Source organism: Mustela lutreola, chromosome 6 (genome assembly GCF_030435805.1).
Source record: "Mustela lutreola isolate mMusLut2 chromosome 6, mMusLut2.pri, whole genome shotgun sequence".
Classification (NCBI taxonomy): domain Eukaryota; kingdom Metazoa; phylum Chordata; class Mammalia; order Carnivora; family Mustelidae; genus Mustela; species Mustela lutreola.
In genome coordinates this window covers 16,327,305-16,353,463 of record NC_081295.1, presented here as the reverse complement: position 1 = coordinate 16,353,463, position 26,159 = coordinate 16,327,305, and the positions used below count along the sequence as shown (strand labels likewise).

The following is a 26,159-nucleotide window of genomic DNA, read 5'->3' as shown; positions in this document are numbered from 1 at the left end:
GTTTCACCAGGATCCCCTAAAAATTTTAAAAACTTGTAATTGTAAATTCTTTCTCCTCTTAACAGCCTTATAATCCATGACTATCTTTCTTAAGGCCCCGGGAGCCATCTTTTTCAAATGTGAACATCAAAGGAGATAGGGTCCTCACCTCCCAGTCTCTGCAGGAGGGAAGGAGCTTTTGTTTGATAAGACGACCATCAACTGGGAGGCTGAAGCAACAGAAACATTTTCTTTTTTTTTTTTGAAAGAAGTTTATTTATTGAAAATTTTAGTACCTGATTGAATGATCTAAAAATCCTCTATTCTAAACCCCTATGAGCACTGCAAATGATAGACTCCTGTATCTAGTGGGCATCTAAGCAGAGGTGAGTTCTAACAGGAGTATCTACAAGTTGATTAATGCACTTTCAGTTGGTGGACGAGCAGCATTGGAGTATATGTATTTCTGTGGCTCCTTCTTCTGGCTGGATACACATGAGTCCAGCCACATCCAGCAGAGTTGAACAGAAATGATTCCTCTGGTTATTTTCCTTAATGTTTGCACACAAGCAGCAAGGGCTACACATGTTTTAGGATTGGGCCCCTCCTAAAGCCACCTTCGTTCATTTTTTTGAACTGAAACCATCAAATACTTGAGGTCTACATTGCCACTGTGTGGGGACAAGTCTAGTACGATTAGCTAATATATCAGAACTACTTGAAAACAAAAAGGAAGGCTAAAAGACACAGTCAGTTGTTAATTCAATAATGATCATGCAAATTTTTATCTGAAGATAATTTTGAAATTAGCTCTCTATCTTAGACTCAATCTTAGCAAGAAATAATATTATGTTTAAATCAACTTTTTATCAGTCATCCACGAGTCTACGTTTGTATGTCAATGCTGTCTACCTGCGCATTTTTGTAACTGCATTTTCATTGGTCTGTGCATAGAAGTTCCAAGAAATAGATAATTCTCATTTATGGAAACTAAAAATTACATACATTTAAGTAGGCTTTTTATATGATCAAATCAACTCTTCCTAGATAGAGTCATTCTATATGACATAGCTGACTCTACCAGGCTAGAATACCATTGTTTGTCTCAAAAACCATTTTAAGGAACAGGAAAATGCTAGTCTCTGCAAAGAGCAAAACAAACATTTTCTCCCAGTTCTAGAGAATCGACGTCCATGAACAAGATGCAGGCAGGTTGGTTCTCCTGAAACGTCTCTCCAGGGCTCCCACATGGAGGCCTTCCTGCTGTGTCCTCACATGGCCTTTCCTCTGTGTGCACCCACTTCTGATGTCCCTTACCCTTCTCAGAAGGCACCAGTCCAACTGGACCAGCCGTATGACCTCATTCATCCTCACTTACCTCTTACAGACCCTGTCTCCAAATACAGTTACCCTGGGGGTGAGGGCTTCAAACTATGATTCTTCAGGGGACATGGTGGAGTCTGTAACAGCGACTAAGTTTGACGGGAGCCACTAATTACAGAGTGGTCTAATTACAGAGAAGTACCTTTAAAAGCTCAGGAAATAATTCCATGTGCTCAACACAGCCTGTTGCTCAACCTCCAGGACTTTCCCGCTAGCTTCCTTACCTCTTAAACCACCCCCCTGCTCCTGTTTCAGTGGAGTGGAGTTCAGGCTGAGTACAGGCCTCTCTCGCCTATTACAGCAGCCTTCAGTAAAGTCTTCCTGGTCTGTTCAATGGTGTCTCGTGCACTTTGGCTTTCACAATTGGTATGTACAGATGTAGTCAGGTTCTCTTTCCTACTAACATCCATGATAAGTTTCTGCACACCTTCCTTCTAAAAGTTACCCTGTTTGTTATGGGTGTCTCTGCTTTATTTAGCAGAAATTACCTTGCTCCTTCGGAGCTCTTAAAGAATTATATTGTGTTGGTGCCAGAATAATTTTAGTATATTTCCCCCCAACATTTGTAAGATAATTTCAAAAGCATACAGGAAAATTGCTAGAATTTTAGAGTGAACACCAGTATATTGATCCCCCAAGATGCTACAGTTAACATTGCACTAGACATGCTTTATCACAGATTATTCACCCAGTCATTCTTCCCTTCTTCCTTCAAGGTATCCTATTTTCTGCATCTCAAAGTGGAAAACATTACAAAGTTGTCCCAAATGCTTCAGCTGGCACGTCCATAACTAAAGTTCTTATCTGCCTCTGAATGTGACCAAAAGGAATTAGTGAATCTCATGATAACCAGGTTGTCAGAAATCTTTAATATCAACAAGGAACTACAACATAGTCATCCTAAGAAAATATTAGTTAATGCTAATCTATTGCTTTACAAGTTTACTGAGACCCTTCTAATTTGATATTCAGAGTGTTTCTGTGTAGATGTAATCCCCTCCTGTTGGCTTTTGAAATTATGGGAGGGAGGTTGTGTGGAGCAAGGCCAGACGTCTGTGCCCCACAGAGAAGGGGAAGGGTAAGCCAGTGGAGAACAGCCCATCAACACACTTGCACTGTATACCCAGGCCTTCCAGTGCAGCCTACTTGCTGATTCCCACTCTCGTGCTCATCTTTGTACTGACTCTGGCTCATCCCTTTGTCTAGTTTATTTTTTCTGTCTGAACAAGTGGCAAAATTCCTGCAGGGCTCAGATAATGTCACCTGAGTCTTCCCAACCATTTCTGATGAACTAATTTCCTCTCTTCTAAGTTCTACGAATTCTGGCAACTGTTAGAATACCAACCAGTGTTCTAGGTGCATGGATATCTAGCTGGCTCTCACCCTGGGCTCATTAGTTCTCTTAGCTCTCTTCCTAAGAGGAAACAGAACATTCTTGTTGCCTTGACTCTCTAGGAGAAGATCTTAAACATTCTAGATATTCAGTGAGTGTTTACGGAATTGATGTATGGAATTACATTGGACATAGCAGGTGCTGAGGATAGCCTCTCCTTGGTGTTAAGGAGTTGACAAAAGCCTTCACTGGATGTCTCTCAAACCTACAATCCATGGCCCTAACCACGTCTCTGTTCTCCTGAGCACCCACTCCCCTGCCTGCCCTTTCTAACTGATCTCCTCTTGATCTGTAACTAACCAGGTATAAAAGAGCTCCCACTCTTTCCTCTGAAATTTCATGTCTTGGACAACCTTGGCTATGAAGGGGAGAGAAGAGCCCTGATATTTCACTTTTCTTTGGATTCCCTACTGGCAGCTTCCACAGATGTGATGAGGCTCCTATGACAGTTTCTTCAAAGCTCTTCAGGCTTTCCCTGACTCTTATATCAATGTGCTCCCAGCATCCACCTACTTTCCATTTGCAAAGCCACCTGCACAGTTTGTTCCACTTCCAAGTATAAAAATCTGTGAATTATGATATTGAATTGCACTGAGACTATGAATTGTGGCATTCTCTAACTCTGAAAATAGGGAAGATCTGAGGTGTGCGGAGACGGGGGTTGGGGGGAGCCTAGCCCTAAGTGGAGTTTCCCTAGGTCCTCCAACAAGTGCAGGTTTCTCTCCTGAAGACCTGAGGATCACGTGAAGACCAGAGAGTTCAGCTCAGCTCAGCTCAATAATAATCAAAACAATGAGCAGACAGGCTCCTGGGTGGCTCAGTGGATTAAAATCTACCTTTGACTCAGGTTATGATCCCGGAGTCCTGAGATTGAGTCCTGCTTTGGGCTCCATGCTCAACAAGGATTCTGCGTCTCCTTCTGCCCTTCACCCTACTTGCACGCTCTCTCTCCCATTAATAAATGAAAGCTTAAAAAAAATGGGCAGTCATTGTTTCACTGTGTTTCTCTGCTGGACCACCGAGAGCTGTGTCTTCGCGAGGACCCTGGCCATTGCCAGCTCTGACACTGAATATTAAAGGTACTCTCCCATTATCCCCTGTATTATCCTACTGGTTCCGGGTACTTGGAAAAAAATATTTCCTTATGTTTTCCTCAATCCCAGTGCCACCCAAATGACTCATGTTGGAGGCATTCCTTCTGGATTCTGACTCCCACTCCTGTTGTGTACTGTCCCCTCTGTCCACAGGGGCAGCCCTGTGAAGACAAGGATGACCCAAGTAAAGGAATGGTGACAGCCTACCTACAAAATGGCTCTCAGTGATTCTGGCCTCCTGGTACTCATGCCCCGTGTAATCCCCAGCCACAATGAACAGGGATGATGGCTGCAATGCTCAGGATAGAATGCAAATACTAGAACATGACTTTCAAGCCGTATCACGAAAGACATTGAAGTTTCCACCTTTCTCTCTACGTTCTCTCACTCTAGGGAAAGCCACCTGGCATAACTTTTTTTTTTTTAAGATTTTATTTATTTGAGAGAGACAGAAAGAGAGAGAATGATAAAGCACTATCAGGGGGAGGGGTAGAGGGAGAAGGAGAAGCAGACTCCGTGCTGAGCAGAGAGCCTGACACAGGGCTCTTGGGAACTTGGCCTGAGCCTATGGCAGATGGTTAACTGACTGAGGCACCCAGGGGCCCCCAACTGTCATTTTCTTCAAGCAGCCCTATAGGGAATTCCTTGTCATGAGAAGCTGAGGTCTCCTGCCAACAGCCATAGAAGGGATCCAGCTTAGAAGCACCACCTAACCTATATGCCCTATAGCCCCATCTGTTGCCCCAGTCAAACCCTGTGATGAGAGTGACTTCAGTTAACACTTGACTGCAGCTTCATGGGGAACACTGAGCCAGAGCCTGACTGTGGTCCTGCTCCTGAATGCTTGACCCACAGAAACTGTGGGAGATAATAAATGGTTATTGCTATTCTAAGCCACTAACTTTTGGGGAAATAACAACGCATATTAAGAAATGTAATAGAATAGAAGTAATAAAAGGAAATAATTTTTCCATGTATCCTGAACCAGTAGGATAGTATAGGGATCAATAGAGAGTGCCGCCAATAGAACGATCTGGCATTTCCCAGGGTACCTGCTGAGAGACAGCTAGCTCCCTGCTGTCCAGGAGAGAAAGAGAAAGTGAAAAAATTTCTGCCCATTGTATTGATTACTACTGAGCTGAGTTGAACTCTCTGGTCTTCACATGATCCTTGGGTCTTCAGGAGAGAATCCTCTCTTTTTTTCTAAGGACCTAGGGAAACTCCACTTGGGGCTAGGTTCAACCGAGTCTCTGCACACCTCAGACCTTCCCCTACATTCAGAGTTAGGGAATGTCTAAATTCACCGTTTCAGTGCAATTCCATATCAGAAGCCTCTCCTCATGGTAATCAGTGTATTTGGCTTATATATTTTTTTCCAAAACAAACAAACCAAAAAAAACACCTTAAAATGAATACATTTACTTTGTTTTAGTAGGATGTACTCAGTTCTCCATAACCTAAAGGAACTAATATTTCTACTGAGGGAGGCTGACAGTACCACTTGTTTGACCACAATGCTCAGAGACGTTAATACATAAAAGAAGCCATGCTTGATTCTCTCCAGGAGAGAAGTGAAGACTTCATGGGAGATAAATCCTGGGGGAATATAATATTTAGCCTGATGGGATGATGGGGAGTGTGATCTCTGGGGAAAGAATGAAGACAAACTAAAGAGCTTACAGGCATCTCTGAGTCAAAAATCTTGAATGAGATCAGGATGACTGGACCATGAATCATTGTGGAAGAAGATCTTACAGCAAAGGGAGGTGTCAGGAGACCAGGTGGGAAATATCTGGAGTCATAGATGCTGCACAGAGAAAATTCACAAGACATTCTACCAATAATCCATCTGTTCATCCATGTATCCATCCATCCATCCATGCATTCATCCATCCATCCATCCATCCATCCTGTACTTCCTAACATATATTTTCTGTCTCCCTACCCCACGTACAAAAGGGGTAGTTCGTAGAATTCTTAGTATTCTAGGTCCAGACTCAGAGAATGTTCCGTGACAGATCCAAGGTGGTGTATGGGCCACTCTGCCATCGGCATATATTCCAGCAGATTTAAAGGTGCCTGAAGTATCAATGGTAAATACGGATGCTATTGGTTTCTACAGATTTTTTTTTTCACTTTTCGTATTGGAATAGGTTTTATTTAGCTTAAAAGTTTTTCAGCTAAATTTATAGTTTGAGATAACTATACAATGAATCTATAGACAGTTCTCAGAAATAATATAGAGATGTCCCAGGTATTCTTTTTCTCTTTTCTCCCAAGGGAAACAAATTACAGATATTGTGGTGCAATATCACATCCAGGATATTGACATGGCTACAATGCACATCTTATTCCAAGTAAAGAGGACACTGGAAACTTCGGCAAGCCTCTAGGAGTAAGGCACAGTAGGCGTCTTAGGATGTGGAGTAAGGCACTGCCATCAGCTACATATAACTACACTCTTTTTGAAAAACCAGTCTTGGCCTGCCTGGGGCCTTTATGGGGACTGAACACTGACCTTGGGCTGCCGAGTCACCAGGTGACCTGATCTGCCTCTCCTGAGCTGGGTGCTTTCTGACCCATTGCCTGAGGGTGGTAAGCACAGCAGCCCTCTATCATCAGATGGAAGCAGTAGGTACGTGATATGGCCTGATCAGGTCCCGGGGCACAAGCAAGTTCCCTGAAGAAGTTGCCTGAATGCTTGTGGTCCCCACTTCTACCCCACAGCCTCCTTCTCCCAGCCTGAACCTAGGCCTTATGGGAAGCTCCCAACAGAGGAAGAGAGGACTGGTGACTAGTTTCCAGATTCTTTTGTAGGATCCTTAGGTCCTGCCTGAAAGGGAACAGCTGCAGCATTATAGACCTTCTCCAGACTATTCCCAAAAGACAGTGTATAAGGAAATGTTCTCAGTGGGCACAATGCTGAGCGGTACCCCAGGTGTACACTTTGCTGGGGAAGGAAAAATGCACACCTGTGCAAATAGATGCCCATTTCAATGGTTTGGCTGGATGGCCAGTTCTCACCCAACTGGAAACTTGTGACAGAAATTTAGGGGAAAGGTATGTGGATAGAATTCTCTGAGAATAGAAGGAATTTGTGTCCCACAGGAATGCTCCCCAAAGGGTGACCTCAGAAGAGGAGGATTTTTAGGAATCAAGTTGCTAGGATAACCATTCTGGGGCTATCAGTCAGCATGTGTCCCCAGGACAACCCACATTGTCCAGTGGGCTCAGAACAAAGGGGCAGGAATGGATGTCAGGCACGGGCTTAGCAGCACAGTCCTGTTGCTGCTAAGTCCATGGAAGATGAGTAGGCCAGGCCCACTGCTGAGTGCCCAGCCTGCCAGCCACAGAGACAAACAGGGTGCCCTGATATGGCACAGTTCCCCAGGGTGACCAGCCTGTTGGCAGGTTCATAGCCCTGGGGCACTTTCATAACAGTAAGGCACAGCATTCCTCTTTTTTGAAACAGATACTTACCACAGATAATAATTTATCCTCTTTGCCTGCAATGATTTTGCCAAAACTACCATCCGTGGACCTACATAATTCTTTTCCCCACTCTCACAGTCTTCCCTACCCTTCTGCTCTGATAAAGGAACTTGTTTCACAAGAAAAGAAATGTGGCAGTGGACCCATTGCTCATGGACTTGCTGGCCTTACCATGTTCCCCATCTCGGAAGCAGCTGGCTTGGCAGATTCTTGGACAGTCCCACTTCTGGCTAGGTGGTAATGCGTTGCAGGAGTGAGGCCAAGTCATCCAGAAAGAAGGCTGTATATGCTCTGAGTCCAGTTCCTCTCCCTGGGATTAAACCCTGGACCCTCTCCTCTTAGTTCCTGGATGAACCCCTCTTCCAGTTGGCACCTCACTGGGAGTCTGTGCAGTTCTCACCCAAATGGGAGTAATGTCAGCCACAGGTGTGCCTGCCCTCTGCCCTCCCCCCAACCCTCCTGACCTGGCAAATAATCTGTGCGGTGTCAGACTGACTTTTCTAAAACTCTCCAGCTTGGAGAAGTCTTAAGCCTTGCTTCCCACCAGGCGCTCTCTCCCTGTCCTGTCCTCTGGCTCCCATCTCCTGGCAGTATTTTTTTCAAGTTGAAAAAATCTTTTCCATCTTCCTTTTGCCCAGAGACCAAAGTCACTGAAAAAAGAAAAGAAAAGAAAACAAACAAACAAACAAATAAAAATCCAAGGCAGAAGCAAGGCTGGGGAAGACTGATGACTGGGCAGGAGCCATCAACAGAGTTTTTAAACTTCTCCTATATGGTTTCCCCCCACCCCTCCACCCCTGCCCCAGTCTTAACGCCATCCCCTCTCCCCTCCCTGTTTCTCCCTAACTGCTCCCAGCAGGAGTGTGGTAGACACTTTCCTCAGCAATTTGAGGAGGCTGTGAGGAAACCTTGTCACAGCCACTCTGGGACCCCAGCCAGCATCAAACCACCTGCTTACTCCTGCCAGGTCATACTTCCTGAAATATTTCAATCGTCTCTGCTGCTCTTCTTTCCTTCTTCACCCCATTCTCCTCCCAACCTCTCTTTTCTGTCTTCATTCTCACTTTCCAAATCATCCCTTCTTGTGATCAGGAAGTATAAACTTCCAGTTATAAAATAACAAGTCATGAGATGTAATGTATAATATGGTACATAAATATAGTTAATAATATACAAATACTGACTCATGGTACACCTCAAAATAATTTGTTTATGTCATTAATATCTCAATAAGAAACTTTAGAAGTAAAGAAAAAAGGGATGATTCTTTTTTTGGTGGTGTAAGCGTGGGATGATAGAGTCTATGACTTTTGTTATGGGCTGAATTGTGGTCCCCCAAAAGTTATGCTGAAGTCCTAACTCCTGGTCTTGGGAAGTTGATTTTATATGGACATAGGGCCTTTGCAGTTGTATCCACATGAATATAAGATCGTTAGGAAGAAACACTGTCCAGTAGGACTCTTGTCCTAGTAAGAAGGGACCAGAGACAAACATGGAGGAAGTCAGATGGATACACAGAGGCAGAGAGGGCAGCCGTCCCTGTGACAACAGAGACAGACGTTAGAAGGCAGCCGACTAGAGCCAATGAATGCCAAGCATGGCAGGAAACACCCAGAAGCCAGGAGACAGAACATGGCTCTGAGGATGCCTTGCTCTCAATGTTTCAGCCTTCAGAACGGGAAGGGAAGAAAATCCTGTTTTGTACTATTTTTTCTTTTTGAATTTATTTTTTATTGAGATATAATTGATATACAGCATTATATTAGTTTCAGATGTACAAGATAGTGATTGGATATTTGTATGTATTATGAAATGATCAGCACAGTAAGTCTCGTTTCGAGATCCACTCTCTCAGTGACTTTGAAATATACAACACAGAATCTTTAACTACAGGGAACATGCTGTGCTCTATATCCACATGACTTTTAAAAAAAGATTTTATTTATTTATTTGACAGAGAGAAAGAGATCACATTAGGCAGAGCAACAGGCAGAGAGAGAGGGGGAGGCAGGCTCCTGCTGACTCTAGGACCCTGAGATCATGACCTGACCCAAAGGCAGAGGCTTACCCCCACGGAGCCACACAGGCGCCCCCGCATAACTTTTTAAGTTCATAACTGAAAGCTTATACCTGTTGGCCACGAGAAGGGAAGATGGTGGTGGTGGAAATGAAGATGGGAAAGATAGGTGGTCAGGACAATGGGTGAAAAGGAGCAGAGCAGCAGCACCGGAAAGGACTGTTATATTCTAGGAAATACGGCAGGAGGCGGGTCCCGGGGCGGGGTCAAGCCCCAAGTGGAAATTTTCTTTAGGAACTGCAAATCTGGGCACAGTAGAGCTGCGATGAGCTTCCCGAGGCGAACGGGGTGGACTGGGGTCCCCAGCGGACGGGGTCTCGGCCTCCTGCTCTGTTTTCTCCTGCCGGTCTGTGCTACAGCAAGCTGCAGCCGTGAGTTCAGAGGTAGAACCCGGGGTGGGAGCGGGGAGTTGGGGAGTGAGCGGTCAGACCGGGGAGCGGAACCGGCGTCCGCGGAGCGGTTCTCGTAAATTCTTCTTCTAACCCGGACTCCTCAGTTATTCTCTGTGGGCCGCTTTCTGCCTGCAGGGTGACTGTGGGCAATTGTCGCCTGGGCCAGGAGAGGGACCGAAAAGAGAGGCAGCTTCCGGGCACCTGGCGGGCTCAGTGGGTTAAGCGCGGGACTCTTGATTTGGGCTCAGGTCCTGCTGTCAGGGTCCCTGGGTGGAGCCTTACCTGAGGCTTTGTGCTCAGTTTGAGCTCTGTGGGAGATTCACTCTCTCCCTCTGCCCCTTCCCTTCACACTTTCTAAAGTAAATCAATGAATATTTTAAAAACGGGGCGGGGAGGAAGTGGAGCAGGGGTGGAGGTAAGGGAGGGGAAGCTGAGGGTTAGCGAAAAACCTCGAAAGTTAAGCCAGGCAATGGCTGGGGGAGCACAGCGAAGGGAGAGAGGGCCCCGCTGGAGATCTGTGGTCCACCCCAGCCCCTGGAGCCTCCCCTCGGAGCCCTGGGGAAACTGAGTCCCCTTGCCCCTACTCTGGACATGACCTGAGGCTTTCCCAGGGAGGGTACCTCCACAGGACCCCTTACCTCAAAGCCATTCCCAGGGTTCTCCTGGTATGAGTCACCTCATACCCCACCACAGTCAACCAGTCCAAGTGGGATGGACTTGCCTGCACGCTTGGGCAGCGGATAACCCTTCTCCCCTCCCCGTGGGACTCCAGGCGCTCCTTCACCAGCACCTCCCAGCTCAGGGTGCACAGCTCTGATGTCCTCTGGCCAGAGACCTCTTCACTCCGTTCCCACTTGCCCCCAGCCTCTTTTACAGGGTGTGACTTTCCCTCCTGTGTCATTGCCTCCCTGGAGCACTAGGGCTCACTTCCTGATATTCAGATCAGAATGTCACAAAGCGCACAGAGCCCCTTTTCTCACAGGGCTCTGTGGTGTGGATTCTAAGGGTCCTGGGGCCCAAGGAGCCAGTCCAGCGGCACCTTCATCCATGGATTGTCTACAACAGAGTCCTATGCAATATTCAGTAGACACAGAAAATCTTTGCACCAGGTTGGCCTTTCAATGAAAATCGAATAGGGTTCGTCACATCCTTGAACCCTGAGAGGAGCTTTGAGGCTGGTACTCATCTCTCTCCTTGCACCGAGGATAGGATACTTTTGTATTTATTTATTTTATTTGTAAGGAGCCCTCCAGACATGTCCATGAGCGTAGTAGCACGACATGTTTTTAGTTTTGTGTTTGGCATTTCTTGCTCTATCTGTTCTGTCATATGCACTTCTCTGAGCTTCTATCTGCCTTGGCAATGCCTGCTGCTCTAGTCTGTGACATGTGGACCACCCTTTCCAGGCTTCTGAGACCCATCCTAAGGACAGGTTATCAGCATCTCCAGGGCCTTGCTCTGACCCATGATCCCAAACTTTCCCTCACCTGACTTTGGAATCTATCCTCACCCTGTCCCCACCAGGCCCCAGCTCCTCAGGAGCAGCCCCCTCCGTGCCCCTCATCTTCCTACAGGACACTGGCCTACCTCCTGACAGTCCTCTGACATGTAGACCTCTTCTTGCCATAGCCAGCCTGGCCTGTGCCTGCAGTGGGTAGAGACCGTGTGAGGCTGGGTGTCAGCCTGGTGGGCACAGGATCCTAACTGGGGCTGTGTGACTTCCTGCCAAGCAGAGACATACTGATCCAATCCCAACAGGGGAAGAGCGCCAGTCTCCAAGGCTATGGGGAACCATATTGCAGGGACAGTCCTTTCTCTGCCAGGTCAGCCCTCTGGGGGGTGAGGGGGATTGCTGTCACCTGGCTGGCAGCGGGGTGCCTGCTGCTCTTTTTCTTCCAGCCGCAACCTCCACCTGTGTTTTTCCTTCCCAGGTCCTCTTTCGCTTAACCAAAATTTCTCCATCACATCTCAGCCCAGGCCTGGACAACCATGGTGTGAGATTCAAGGCCAGGTCAATGGAAACAAGTTTCTTTATTATGTCTGTGGGAGCAAGCAGGTCATACACACTGGTCCTTATGGGATGAAGATGAATAACACAGCATTTTGGGAAACACAGATGGAAACTCTGGAGGACCTGGGGGAAGAGTTCAGAAAGAAACTGCTGGACATCAAAGCAGAGTTTGTCACTAAGAGCGGTGGTGAGTCCGAAGGGCCAGGGAAGGAGAACACTTGACAGGGCTGGGGCGCTATGGTGTTCATGTAAAACTTAGAAGTGGGTCCCACACACATGGCCCAGTAGCCACAGCAGGTAAGGAGGCCAGAGCAGAACCAGAAGGGCAGAAGGGGAGCTGAGGAGTGCACAGCGAGTGGGGCAAAGGATTGGTCAAGACCAGAGGCTGACCTGTTTCTGCTGGTGGGGGCGGGGGCAGATTCTCTCACCATGCAGGGCAGCCTGATATGTGAGCGAGGGGCTGATGGACACACCAGAGGATCCTGGAAGTTCGCCTTCAATGGACAGTTAACCCACCTCTTTGACCCGGAGAACAGAAAGTGGACAGTGGTTCCTCCTGGAGGCCAACAGTTCAGAGGCACGTTGGACAATGACAGAGAGCTGAACAAGCTCCTCGTGAGGACTGCAAACGGAGACTGTAAGCGCTGGCTCCAGCACGTGTGGGAGCACTGGGATGAGATGCAGGAGACCACAGGTAACTCAGAAGACTGGATGGAGTGCTGGTTCTCTTGAAATGACCTCGACCTACACCAAAGTGTGGGCGGTGTGTGTGTGTGTGTGTGTGTGTGTGTGTGTGTAGAGAGAGAAATTGATCCATCCATGGGAAATTCTTCTTGGCAGAATAATGGCTACAGGAATGTTCTAGAATTCTTCTTTTCCCATCTCACCTCCTGGAATCACTTCCTCGATGCGTACACCTTTGTGTTTGGGCATTTCTTGAATTTCTTGCTGGCCCCAAACAGGGGAGCATCAGCCTGTTTCCAGAGATGGTCTTATGTTCTTTTATCTGAGAATTAACTTTTTCATGTCACCTGGTGTGCTGTCAGAAATCCTTCATTGCCACCTGGACTGTCGTTGTCACCATCCTTGTCCTGCATCACCTCCTGTCTGTCACAGCAGGAGCGACTGCTTACCTTGCAAACCCTGCTTCCCCTTTTGGCGGGAGGAGCCCCTCGGGGACGGGCGCATCCTCTCCTCCCTCCCGACATCAGGACTGGTCACAGCAGCCTCCACAAGGACAGTGATAGACACTGATTGGTAGGATGCAACTACAGGAGCTGAGGAAGCTTCCCCCAGTTTGGGGGTCCTGACTGAGGATCTTATCCTTGCATTTTCATTTCAGTGCCACCAGCCACGCGACAAGGTACAGCCCTAGGCAAGGCCACAGCCATCGGACCCTGCACCTGGATCTTCCCGTTGCTCCTCAGCTGTGCGGTCATGATGGGCATCCTTGTCGGAGACCACTAGATCCACAGGTAGTGAGAGCAGATTGAGACGGAAGGGAGAGGCAGATGGCCTGGTGTGAGCCCAGGGAATAGTGAATTCCCAGCCTCACCTCTGCCCACTGCCTGAAGCTTCTCAGATGGCAGTGGGATTAGATGAATGGGATCTCATATCATGTGTTGAGAACAGCTTGGACTAGCTCCATGCTGATCTCTGATGTGGCCTCACTCACTGATAAGGCCACTGGGAAAGGAGAGGGGCCCAGACCACTGCTTAAGGCCTGTTGGTGCTAAAGGGATTGAGGGATGTCATTCCTGGCTCTAACTGGGTTCTCCATTGGAGAGAGTCAATTTGGGCCCAGGGTGGGCAGGGTGGGGACAGCGGGGACACACAGCATGGGCCGTACTCCCCTTTGAGAGAGAGCAGCATGGCAGCTCCATGGGACATCTCAAGGAGAAGGGGACTCCATCCGGGCAGTTACAAGGACAGGGGGCCCAGGGTCTCATCCCAGGTAGAGGGAGTGGGAAGGCCTCTACAGACCCACTCAAAGGGCTGGACAGTAGTGCCGTGTTCCCCCCGTCGTGGCTTGGGTCTTCACATGTGAGGCAGCAAATGCCCAGTAGAGACCGTGCATGATGGGACTAGAAGGAGGCTAGTTCTCTGTGCAACCTTGGCTGAAGCTGATGCCGTCCCTGGCAGCCAGCTTCCTGCAGACCTCAGATCCTGAGCCCCTGAGCAGCCCCTGCTTTGAGCAGAGCTGAGCTGGGGGATGGGCTAACTGAGCTCCCCTGTGAGCTCCCAGCTGAGCCGGACCAGGAATGGATGGGATGGGGGCAGGATCATCAGACGAAGAGCTCTGTGTGCTGCTTGCAGGAGGCTGGAAGGGAAGGGAAAAGAAGGATCTTTGCCCACAGGGTTCCCCAAGGTTAGAGTCAAGTGCAGGCCCCTGTCTTCTGCCACATCCCCCAGCAGGTCCTTTAGGATCTGCCATGAGAGGGAGCCTGGGAACCTAAGTCACGTGAGCACACGTTTCTTACGCACTTTGGTCCTGAGCCCAGACCATTGGTAATAGGGCCTGGGGCTGACTCCGTGACTTGGTTCAGGAGGGTGGAGGTTCGTAATGGTGGCTGGGCCCAGGGCTGGGGTCATGGCTGGGGGAAATGCATGCCCCTGGGCGAGGGCTGGGCTCTGGGGTGGGGAGTGCTGGTGAAGGGCAGCCCCAGGACAGGGGACCCAGGATTTCCTCAACCATGGAGACAAACACCTGTTCTTTTCTTAGGCTGCCAAGTCCACCAAGAAGCCCTTCAGCCTGGGGACCAGCTCAGCGACTCTGCCTCTGGGCCAGCTGCCTTTGAATGAGCTGTTGTTCATCATTAGACCAGCAGCACTTCCAAGTTTACGAGCCCAGAACCTCAGTCCAATCACCTGGTGCAGGACAGGGAAGCTCCCATGTCCCTTCTTGCATTTTGTGCCTCTCCCGTTCAGCACTTTGCACTGCCATATTCTATGCCGTTTTCTCCCATTGCTAAGTGATGGAATTCCTGCACTGAAGTGTTAAACACTCGAATGGGGAATCTCTACAAAGAGAACATTTTCCTTCTTGTCCTTTGGTTCTGCAATATCGGGTTCTTCTCTGTAAGAGGACCATGTCCTTGCAGACAGTATCCCCAAAAAGATATTTATGGAAGCTCTAGATCCTCAGGGATTTTTTTCTTCTGTGTACTGTGAAACAGGCTCATTGACAAATTGTGATTGTTGTCTTTAGTAAATTATGTCCAGGAACGTATATTTAAATAAATATTATCTTTATTATACAATATACTTAATTTGGAATTTTACTATTATTTTTTATTTTTTTTCAAAGATATTGTTTATTTGAGAGAGGGAAAGAGACATATCAAGTTGGGGGGAGGGACAGAGGGAGAGGGAAAAGCAGACTCCCTACTGAGCAGGAAGCTGTTGTGGGACTCCATCCAAGGACCTTGGGATCATGACCTCAGCTGAAGGCAGACACTTAACTGGCTGAGCCACACAAGTGCCTTCAGAATTTCTTTTATATCGCAAGAGAACTCATGGAATTGTGTTCTTCCTCCACTGTATGGGGTAAATAAAAGTGGTGATTCTGCTAGATCTGTTGTGGAGATAGAGAATTGAAGGATCACTCAGAAATCAGCTTTCCAGCAGCCATCTGTCCGTCTCAGACATGATCCTGACAGGCCACATACAAACAAACGTTCTGGAAATGAAGCAGTTGAGAATCTTTCTGAGTGTCCTGGATCCCCCACCACTGTCTCTCTTGTCATCCCTCCCCACCGACTCACCTCCTTCAGAGCACAGTGGGTCTTCACAGCAGAAACAGATCTGCTTCTAACAGTTGATTATTCGTTCATGAGCAAAAGATTGGTATCCAGAATATACAAAGAGCTTCTGCAAATAAATATCTGTAAGTCTGGCTCTCCCAAGATCTGTGCAAATGCTTAGAGCAAGTCACAGACAGTAAATCAGCCTCAAAAATCACTGAATACATTCAAGTTATCAAGATAACACGAAAAACATCGGGCTTGCTTTATACATGCATCAAACTGACAAGATTTTTAAAAATGTTTTATTTATTTATTTGACAGAGATCACAAGTAATCAGAGAGGCAGGCAGAGAGAGAGGAAGTAGGCTCCCTGCTGAGCAGAGAGCCCCATTCAGGGCTCAATCCCAGGACCCTGGGATCATGACCCCAGCCAAAGGCAGAGGCTTTAACACATTGAGCCACCCAGCCGCCCCAAACTGACAAGATTTTAAAGAGAGCTATAGCAAATGGTGGACAGGAAATGGAGTGACAAGAGTTCTCTTCTGCGTTGGTAGGAGTTAAAATGGAATCCTTCATTTGCCGTATAGTGCACCCTAGCCAGACGGTGGTTGGTTGTGTTTATCCTACTGCATGGCAATCCCAGTGTTAATTTGAGGCCGGAAATACATGGGGACCAAAAAGCAATAGAGGTGTACGATTATTTACTGTGGTGCTATGTGTCATAGCAAAAAATTAGCCATAGGATACCTAAATGAGGTACAATGTATACAATGTGTTAGGAGTTTTTTGTTTCTCTCTAGTTAAGACTAAATTATCTGAACTCTTGTCAAAAAATGACACAAAGGTGAGCCAAAACACAGGATGAACAAAGCTTTCAAATATATATTGAGAACTTCTGGACAACATACTCTTCCAGTGGCCTCCTACATCTGAATCTCTTCACCTACACTTACAGATTAAGCTAATCCACTAACAAGGCAAATAAAACACTCTAACCCTCATCTTCAGCACATCCAGGAAATGGAAATGGAAATGGAAAATGTCGATCTCTTTGACCGTATTGGACATTCCTGGAACAATACGAAGCAGAGTCTAAGGATGAGGAGGCCCTCAGGAACCATGAGACCTACTAGGAGATGATCCTGTGGTGACCCAGATGAATGTCCTGGTGTGGGGGAAATACATCCTAAAATGTCGGCATCAGGGGACATCACCAAAACTGGGAGGACATCAGTGTGACAGCTGAGATACCAGCCAATAGGATCCAGCAGTACATTAGAAGGATTTTTCACCATGACCAGGTGGTTGGTATTCCTGGGCTACAGGGGTGGTTCTACATCCACACACCAAACAATGTGATACACTACCTTCTTAAAATAAAGGACAAGATCCATGTGATCCTCTCAAAAGATGCAGAAAAAGCATTTCACAAGGTACAACATCCTTTCCTGATGAAAACTCGTCACAGTGTAAGGATAGAGGGAACATACCTCAATACCATAAAATCCATATATGGAAAGCCCACAGTGAATATCATTTTCAAAGTACAAAAACTGAGAGCTTTTCCCATAAGCTCAGGAACAAGGCAGGGATATCCACTATGACCACTGTTGTTCAACATAGTCCTAGAAGTCATAGCCTCAGCAATTGACAACGAAAAGAAATAAGGAGCCATCTGAATTGACAAAGAAAAAGTCAAACTCTTACTCTTCACAGATGACATGATACTCTATATGCGCAACCCAAAAGATTCCACCCCAAAATTGATAGCACTCATACAGGAATTCAGCAAACTGGCAGGATATAAAATCAAGGCATAGAAATCAGTTGTATTTCTATACACTAACAATGAGACAAAAGAAGCAGAAATTTAAAAAGGTGATCCCGTTTATAGTTGCACATAAAACCCTAAGATATGTAGGAATAAGCCTAGCCAAAGAAGCAAACTACAGAAGTATAGAAAACTGTGGAACACTCATGAGAGAAATTGAGGAAGACACAAAGAGTTGGAAAGACATGCATTCCATGCTCACAGATTGCAAGAACAAATATTGTTAAGTGTCTGTGCTACCCAGAGCAATCTACACATTCAGTGCAGTCCCTATGACAATACTATCAACGACAGAGCTGGAACAAGTAATCCTAAAATTTGTATGGAACCAGAAAGACTCCAAATAGACAAAGCAATGTTGGCAAAGAAAATCAAAACTGGTGGCATCACATTCTGAACTTCAGGCTCTCTTACAAAGCTATAATCCTCAACACAGTATGGTACTGCACAAAAACAGACACATAGATAAATGGAACAGAATAGAGAGGCCAGAAATGGGCCTTTGACTCTATGGTCAACGAATCCTTGACAAAGCAGGAAAGAATATCCTATGGGGGTGGGGGGGAGGCAGTGTCTTCAACAAATGGTGTTGGGAATATTGGCCAGCCACGTGCAGAAGAATGAAACTGGACCATTTTCTTTTCTTTTTAAGATTTAATTTATTTATTTGACAGAGAGAGATCACAAGCAGGCAGAGAGGCAGGCAGAGAGAAAGGGAGAAGCAGGCTTCCCATTAAGCAGAGAGACCGATGCAGGGCTCGATCCCAGGACCCTGAGATCATGACGTGAGCGGAAGGCAGAGGCTTAACCACTGAGCCAGCCAGGTGCCCCCAAACTGGACATTTTCTAACACTCTACACAAAAACCGCCTCAAAATTGATGAAAGACCTAAATGTGAGGCAGGAATCCATCAAAATCCTAGAGGAGAACATAGATAGCAAGCGCTATGAGCTCATGGAAAATAAACAGGGCTGCTGGAGGGGCGAGGGGGAGCAGGATGGCCAAACTAGGTGGTGGACACTGTGGGGGAGGAGGCGACGTGGTGCAGTCAGCACTGTGTGTTTTGTGAGACATGAACCGCTAGCCTCTGCCTTGGAAGCTGGGAATACATTATATATCATTTAATTGAGTTTAAATTTTTAAAAATAGGAAAAAGAAAACAATATTAGTGATTTCTCCTCAACAGGCAAAGTAGTACTACAATTCACACAGTGTAGGTATATTCCTTAAATATCTTTTAAACCATTTAAAATTATTCATTAAGCTTCTATACTAGAATTGTTAACCCTTAAAAACCTAAATTTCTGGTGGAAATTGAGAAGTAAACGGTAGTTCACTCTTATCCTGGCATTCCTAGCTGATTGGCAGATTTTAAATTCTTTTCACAATTTTTTGAAACACGTGACTTCTCATAGTACATTTTCCAGTTTGACACAGGACATGCTTACCCACAGACCCACGTATCTTGAGTTCCTTTGTAAAAGGAAACGAAAAGTAGATAAATCTATGTTCCATGAATAAATAAATAAATAAATAAATGCAGGCTAGAACAGTTCATCCAGCTTCTGTTACAGCCCTCACACATGGGGTCACACCTGATTCAGTCAGCTGAGTTTGGTTCCTCCAGGTGCTGTTGTTTACAATGTGGCTATTTAGTTCTCAAAGCCTAGAACTAACAAGAGTGTTTCCAGTGACTGAAGGGGATGGGATACTTTATTATCTATCATACTTACAATAAGTCGAGCATTATGTGGCTGATTTTATGCAATTTGTAGGATAGGGAGATGATCGTGAGTGAAAGTGATGTACTCTTGCTCCAACACTCACTTTGTCTCAGAGCTGAAGTGTGGTCACTGAAAAAAAAAAAAAAAATCACTCATTTTTTTCCTCCTCTGCAAACCTGAAGGTAGCACTGCTTGGAAATAGGATTCTCTGTAGAATTTACGGGTTGCTAAGGGGTTTCACAGCTGGAGGAATAGCATTCCTCTCCTTCTACTTTCAGAGCCTGAGAACGTGTTTTAAAAGTGGCCACAGGCCCAGATGCTTCTCCTACACTTGCAAAGAAAGGGGACATGAAGCTAGGTGCCTTCAAAAAGAAGGGAGAATTGCCTATAAATTATATCTCACCAAACTTGATGCTTACAAAAGATGGGGGTAAAATTCACCTAGTGCCCCCCCAAAGAATCCAGTTAACTTGTCACACCCATAGGGCCATGTGGCTCTGTCTAGTGGTTTTCACGCATGAAAACCCTTCCTAGCCCGTCCGCGCCCCGCCCCTTCCCAGAGATGCTGACAGAGGCGGCTGCAGTCGCTCTGGCACGATTCAGTCTGTCGCCGCCTCCCCCTGACAGCGGCGCTCAGCACCTCCGCTCTGCCCCTCAGCTCTGCCGGTGGCTCCCCTTGGGGCTCGGTCCTTGGCCGCTTCCTCTGCCTCTCCTGCCTGGGTCCGCGCGCCTTCCCTCGCCTCTGCCGCAAGCGTAAGAAGGAGAAGTTGGGCGACGGTGAGCAGCTTCTCCGGGACAGAGACCGGGTCCCTCTCGGCGGGAGACAGGCGCCCTCCCGCGCAGCCCGCCCGGCCCAGCAAGCGCGTTCTGCTTCCCACCGGGGTTCCTTCGGAAGCCACTCCGCGCCTCACCTGGCACCCCCCATCCCGGCTCGGGGTCGCGATGGAGCCCACGGCCGCCGCCACGCTCACGGGGCGCTCGGGGCTCCTGTTCCTGCTGTTTCTCCTGCGGCTGCCGCGCGGGATCACGGCGGCGCCGGCCGGGTCGGTCGTGGGCGCGACGCGCGGCGGAGCAGGGACAGGTGAGTCCCGGGATCTTGGGAATCTTGTCGCCGGCTTGGGCCGCCCCCCCACCCCCCATCCCCCCCCCCAAGCCGCCGCCGCCGCCGCCGCCGCCGCCGCCGCCCGCGGGCTCCTTTCCTGCTCCGCGGAGTCCGCCGCCTGGAATTTGCCGCCCTGTGGAAAAGAGGAAGTTGGGCTCTGGGCGGCTCTGCCCGGGCTCTGCCCGGCTCTGGGCGATGGAGCGGGGGACTGGGGGGGGGGGGGGCAGGGGGGAGGGGAAGAGCCCGCGGCGGGGAATCCGCTGTCGCCCCCGCCCCCGCCTGCCCCCTCGGGGAGCGGGAGCCCAGCCCTGGAGCCCCGGCCTGCGTACAGGACAGGGCGATCGCACAGGGCCTGAACCCCGCACACCCCCGGGACTCTGCCCCTGAAGCAACTTCTCCAGGAGTCCCCACCCCCGCCCCTCCCATGCTCCCCCTGGATATATTTTGTGGACCTTTTTGGGTTTTCCTGTTTGGGGAGTTTTTGTTTGTTTTGCTTCTATTTTATATCATTCTGACTTGTGCATTTCTCTGAGCCTTGTGATCCCTTCCTCTAGTCTCTGCTCAGAAAATTCTTGATAATCTAGTCCGTGCAACAGGGGACAGGCCTTTCTTCACTTTGCCTGGACTCATCCTTGGAGCCCATTAGGGCCATCTGCTGGGCCCTATGGAATCCTGTGACCCATGGTCTTGAACTCTCCCTTCTCTGACTTTGGATTCTATCCTCACTGCCCCTACCCTGCCCCAGCTCCTCAGGAGCAGCCCCCTCCCTGCCCCTCATCTTCCTACAGGACACTGGCCTGTGTCCTGACAGTCCTGTGACATGCAGGCCTCCTCTGCTATGGCCAGGCTGACCTGTGCCTGCACTGGGTAGAGTGACTGATGCAGCTTGTGGCCTGGTAGGCGCGGATTCCCATCTGGGGATATGTGGCTTCCTGCCAGGCAGAGGTATCCTGATCCTATCCCCAAAGTGGAAGGGCACCAGCCTCTACACTAGGGTGAGCCTCTGTGAGGGGACAGTCCTTGCTCTGTCTTGCACACATTCTATTGCTGTCACCTGGATGGCAGCGGGGTGCCTGCTGCTCTTTTTCTTCCAGCACCAAGTTCCACCTGTGTTTTTCCTTCCCAGATGCTCTCTCGCTTTCCTACAATTTCTCCATCACACCTCAGGCCACGTCTGGACATCCATGGTGTGAGATTCAAGGCCAGGTCAATGGAAACGAGTTTCTTTATTATGCCTGTGGAAGCAAGCGGGTCATATCCGTTGGTCCTTGGGGGATGAAGCTGAAGGACACAGCATTTTGGGACACACAGATGGAACCTCTGGAGGACCTGGGGAAAGAGTTCAGAAAGAAACTGCTGGACATCAAAGCAGAGATTTTCACTAAGAACAGTAAGTCCGAAGGCCCAGGGCAGAAGGAGAACACTTTCGCAGGGCTGGGGAGCTATGGTGTTCATGTAAAACTTTGAAGTGGGTCCCAGCAGCCAGGGCAGACAAGGAGGCCAGAGCAGGAGGGTGAAGGGGAGCTGAGAAGTGTGCAAAGTGGGTGGGGCAAAGGATTGGTCAGGTCCAGAAGCTGACCTGTTTCCCCTGGTGGGGGTGGGGGCAGATTCTCTCACCCTTCCAGTCAGCCTGATGTGTGAGCCTGGGGCCAACGGACACACCACAGGATCTTGGCAGATTGTCTTCACTGAACAGTTAACCTATCAGTTTGACTTGGAGAACAGAAAGTGGATAGAGAGTTCTCCTGGAGGCCAACAGGTTAAGGACATGTTGGACGGTGACAGAGAGTTGACTGAGCTCCTCATGAAGATCGCAAACGGAGACTGTAAGAGATGGCTCCAGAAACTGCGGGAGCACAGCAATGAGATGCAGGAGACCATAGGTAACTAGAACACTGGATGGAGTACTGGTTCTCTTGAAAAGATTGGCTGACCCCACCATAGTGTGTGTATGAGTGTGTGTGTGTGTGTGTGTGTGTGTGTGTAATGATGCATACATGATGAGTTGTGCTTGGGAGTACAAGGGCCACTAGTGTGTCCTAGTGTCCTTCCTTTCCCTGCTCACCTCCTGGCATCTCTCCCTACTGCACATACCTTCAGTTTTCTCTCTGTGGATTTCTTCCTGGCCCCAACCTGCAGGCCTCATTCTGTTTCCAGAGATTTACTTCTTACTGTTCCCTTTTCTGAGCCTCATTGTTGTTTTTTGTGTCCCCTGGTCTCTTTCTCGAACTCCTTCAGTGCCAGGTGAAATGTCAGCTCCTGACAAGATGTTTCTGTCACCATCCATACGTGTCCCCTCCTCTTCTGTCACAGCACGAGTGACTGTCTATACGGAAAGCCTTGCTTCCCCCATTAGCTATATGATCTGTATGAACCTTCCATCCCCAGGACCAGTCACAGCGGCTGCCACAAACACGGCAGAAGGAGGACATCTGGGCTGTAGGATTACGTGGGGAAGCAGCAGCTAAAGACTCCTGCCCCCGGTTTGGGGCCCCTGATCAGGGCTCTCACTACTCTGTTTTCATTTCAGGAGCACCGGCCACAACCCTGCATGTACCTCTGGTCAAAGGCGCCGCCATCAGGCTGATCACTTCTGTCCTCCTTGTGGTCCTCACGCACTCAATCCTCCTTGTTGTCCAAGGCATGGTCCTTTGAGTAACAGGTACTGTGGGCAGAACTGAGTCAGAAGTGAGAGGCAGATGGCCTGGGGTGAGCACAGAGAAAGGCGAATGGCCAGCCCTGGTCCTATTGCTTGAACCTTCTCACCTGAACACGAGACCAGATGCGTTGGACTGTATTAGATTCTCCCAAGAAGGAGACTCACCAGGAACTGTTGATGTAGAAGTTGAGGTAGATAATTACTACAAGGGATTGGCTCACGACTGGGGGGTCTGTGAGCTGGAGAAGCAGGGAAGCTGGTGGTGGGCTTCCAGTGCAAACCCAAAGGCCCGAGAATCAGGGTATCTGTGGTGTAAGTCTAGGTCCTGGCCAGAAGACCCATACACCAGGAGTGCTAATGACCAACGCTGAGGGCAGGAGAAGGATGGCCCAGCCAAACTGAGAGCAAAGTCACCTTTCCTCCGCCGTTTGTTCCATTCAGGCCCTCGTGGATTCGATGAGGACAGTCTCCTTTACTCAGTCTACTGATTCAAATGCTCATGTCTTCCAGAAACACTCTCTAGATAGACCCAGAAAGAATGTTTTCCCAGCTATTGGGAGGCATCTCTTGGCCCATCAAGTTGACGCATAAAAGGAGGCAAGACCAAGTTCTCACATGCTTGATAGCTGTTACCAGGGCAAACTTATCCTTGAGCTCTGATAGTGCCTCGCTAAGGCTGGTGGGAAAGCACAGGGCTCCCCTGCTCCTGACCCCAAAGTTTGCATCCTGTTTTTGCTAAGGGATTGAGCAAAATCAGGCCTGGCTCAGAACAACTTTTCACCTGGGAAGGGCCCGAGTGAAGGGTGGTGTGCAAACAGTAGGAGCACCGGGCAAGGACAACACTCTGGCTTGGGGGAGAGCAGCAGGTGGCTGCACATGATGTGTCCTAGGGATGGGGGACCTCTCCATGCTGCGTCCAGGAGAGGGGTCCATGTCTGAACCAAAGAAGAGGGGTGGGAAGGCCGTTGTCCATCCAACCAAAGGCTGGCTTGCAGGGCTCTGCTCCCATGCTACTCTTCTTGGGTGGTGGCAGCTAAACAGAGGGCCCATGGGAGAGACTCTCCAGGATGAGATTCGAAGGCCAGAGCTCCAGGGTCCCCTGGGATACCTGGCTCAGCCCTGGTGCTCTCAGAACCTGGCAGCTAGCCTCCTGCAGAGCCCAGAGCCCCAGCCAGCTGAACTGCCCCTGCCTTGAGCAGAGATGCCTCAGAGTGGCTCAGGAGAGGCCATTGAGCTGCTGTTAGAATGGGATGCTGTCACCTGATCGGACCAGGAAAGGGTGTGGCAGGGCAAGGACGGTCACACTCAGACCTTGTGTTCAGCTACCAAGGGGAGGAGAGGCTGAAGACAAGGGAAGATGGTTCTTTGCCTACAATCTTCCCCAAGGCTACAGGAACCAGGATCCAGGTCCCTCTCTGGGGAGGGCTCCCAGCCACTCTCTTGGGCCTTCTCACCTGGCCAGAGGGGGGCCAGGATCTATGTCATGGGAACAGATGAATCATTGGTGGCTTTTGTCTTGAGCCTAGGTGTTGAGTAGTAGGGCCTGAATCTGACTGTTTTGTGGTAATGAGGGAAGGGTTTGGTCAGGTTGCTGGACCCCGGGTTTGGGTGTCCCAGGGTTGGAGGTGGGGGTAGTGTAGGGTGTTACTTGACTTTCGGTGTGAGCTGGGCTTTAAGCCAGGCAGTAACTGGGGAGGGAGAAGCCCAAGAAAACTGACCCAAGATTTTCTCAGCTACAGGAACAAGCTCCTCTTCCTCTTTTAGAGGCTGAAGTTGCTACAGAAGGCCCGAGGATCTCTCTCCTGCACTCGCTCTCCCTTCTGATGAGTTGCTTCTACCTGCTGTCCGTGTCCACCGATGGGACCTTCGATCTCTGTGGCGAAGGCAGAATCCTCCAGTCCTCCAGGAGATCGTGATTATGGTGGAGTATTTCCCTGCCTTTGTTCTCCATCTTGATGATCCACCTCTGCATTTTTTCGTAACATGGATGCTCTGGTGCTAACTGTTGGGATTCCTGTACTTGGCCTTCTAACTGCCTGAACAAGAATTCTGAACAAAGAGAATATTTCCCAAGTTCTCCTTCAGTGTTGGAAATCAGACACTCGTCAATATCATGAGCTGCTCATTGCTAAAAGAATACTCTGTGAAAGTGGAGAATCTCAGGGCTTCTTTCTTCTGACACTCAGATCTGTTGAGTAGGACAAGATTGTATTTATGATAGTTTCCTTTAGAAATTTATCCTTTAAATAGGTATTTAAATAAAATATTAAAGGTTACATTATTTCAGAAGTTTACATTATGATGCAGTGGATAGAAATGGCATTCAATCTCTCTGAAACCACCTCTCAAATAGTCATCTGTCAGTATCAGACATGATCCTGACACTCTGGATGCAGAAGAAATTCTGGAAATGAAGCAATGAGATTAGAATTTCCCCAGACCAGACATCTCCAGTAGTGACTCTCTTTTGATTCCTCCCCTCTGACTCACCTCCTTCAAGGCACAGTGAGTCTTCAAGAAGGAAACAGATCTGCTTCTAAACGTTGAGATGCCCTTCAACAGATGAATGGATAATGAAGATGTGGTCCATATACATAAGGGAATATTACTCAGCCATCAGAAAGGATGAATACCCAACTTTTGCATCAACCTGGACAGGACTGGAGGAAATTAAGCTGAGTGAAATAAGTAAAGCAGAGAAAGTCAATTATAATATGGTTTCACTTACTTGTGGATCATAAGGTATACACTGGAGAACATTAGGAGAAAGAAAGGAAAAATGAAGGGGGCGGGAATCGGAGGGGGAGATGAACCATGAGAGACTGTGGACTCTGACAAACAGAGTTTTAGAGGGGGAGGGTGGGAGGGATGGGTGCGCCAGAACTATTAACTAAGTTGCGCCAGAACTATTTCCTAAAACACACCATCTTTTATTACGACAAATCTTTAATGTCACGTTGCTTAAAATTTTCATTAAACTTTTACTTATCAAATTTAGCCTAAAATTGGAAGCCAATTCTTATCACATTTACATAATTCAGGTCAATTAGTGGCTTAATAAATAGGTTATCTTGTTTACTGATTGGTATGATAAAAATCTCATTTTTTTTTATTGGAAGCCATTATTGGGGCACCTGGGTGGCTCAGTCCAGTAAGTATCTGCCTTCTGCAGAGGCAAGGCTCCCCTGGTGGCCTCTGCCTGCCTCGTTCTCAGTGCTCAGGGTCCAACCTCACCCCACCCCCGTCATACCCCGCATAACCCCTACCCTATCATTC

At 48.3% G+C, this 26,159-nt stretch overlaps 2 protein-coding genes across 4 annotated transcripts; both read left to right on the top strand.

The window, feature by feature from the left end:
* Nucleotides 1–9,671: 9,671 nt before the first annotated feature.
* LOC131833465 (UL16-binding protein 1-like) lies at nucleotides 9,672–15,067 on the top strand. 3 transcript variants are annotated; one of them, XM_059176787.1, is made up of 5 exons: nucleotides 9,672–9,801; nucleotides 11,742–12,005; nucleotides 12,240–12,515; nucleotides 13,164–13,296; nucleotides 14,544–15,067. In XM_059176787.1, exons 1-4 carry the CDS (start codon nucleotides 9,684–9,686, stop codon nucleotides 13,286–13,288), a joined length of 783 nt encoding a protein of 260 aa, XP_059032770.1. In that variant the 5' UTR covers nucleotides 9,672–9,683; the 3' UTR covers nucleotides 13,289–13,296; nucleotides 14,544–15,067. The 3 variants fall into 3 exon arrangements, with proteins under 3 accessions (XP_059032770.1, XP_059032769.1, XP_059032771.1); XM_059176786.1 differs by having other exon boundaries at nucleotides 11,742–12,008; XM_059176788.1 differs by having other exon boundaries at nucleotides 9,673–9,789; nucleotides 11,742–12,008.
* Nucleotides 15,068–19,739: 4,672 nt separating this feature from the next.
* Nucleotides 19,740–25,705, top strand: LOC131833089 (UL16-binding protein 3-like). Its single transcript, XM_059176315.1, has 5 exons — nucleotides 19,740–20,203; nucleotides 21,351–21,614; nucleotides 21,832–22,107; nucleotides 22,755–22,886; nucleotides 24,648–25,705. Exons 1-4 carry the CDS (start codon nucleotides 20,065–20,067, stop codon nucleotides 22,877–22,879), a joined length of 804 nt encoding a protein of 267 aa, XP_059032298.1. The 5' UTR covers nucleotides 19,740–20,064; the 3' UTR covers nucleotides 22,880–22,886; nucleotides 24,648–25,705.
* The last annotated feature ends 454 nt before the right edge of the window (nucleotides 25,706–26,159 follow it).

Excerpts from the sequence above, each read along its gene's own strand:
- LOC131833465 (XM_059176786.1), top strand. The coding sequence starts at position 9,684 with ATGAGCTTCCCGAGGCGAACGGGGTGGACTGGGGTCCCCAGCGGACGG. Across the intron at positions 9,802-11,741 it reads CTGCAGCCGTGAGTTCAGAG|GTCCTCTTTCGCTTAACCAA; the intron begins GTAGAACCCGGG and ends TTTCCTTCCCAG. Across the intron at positions 12,516-13,163 it reads TGAGATGCAGGAGACCACAG|TGCCACCAGCCACGCGACAA; the intron begins GTAACTCAGAAG and ends TTTTCATTTCAG.
- LOC131833089 (XM_059176315.1), top strand. The coding sequence starts at position 20,065 with ATGGAGCCCACGGCCGCCGCCACGCTCACGGGGCGCTCGGGGCTCCTG. Across the intron at positions 21,615-21,831 it reads AGAGATTTTCACTAAGAACA|ATTCTCTCACCCTTCCAGTC; the intron begins GTAAGTCCGAAG and ends GGGTGGGGGCAG. Across the intron at positions 22,108-22,754 it reads TGAGATGCAGGAGACCATAG|GAGCACCGGCCACAACCCTG; the intron begins GTAACTAGAACA and ends TTTTCATTTCAG.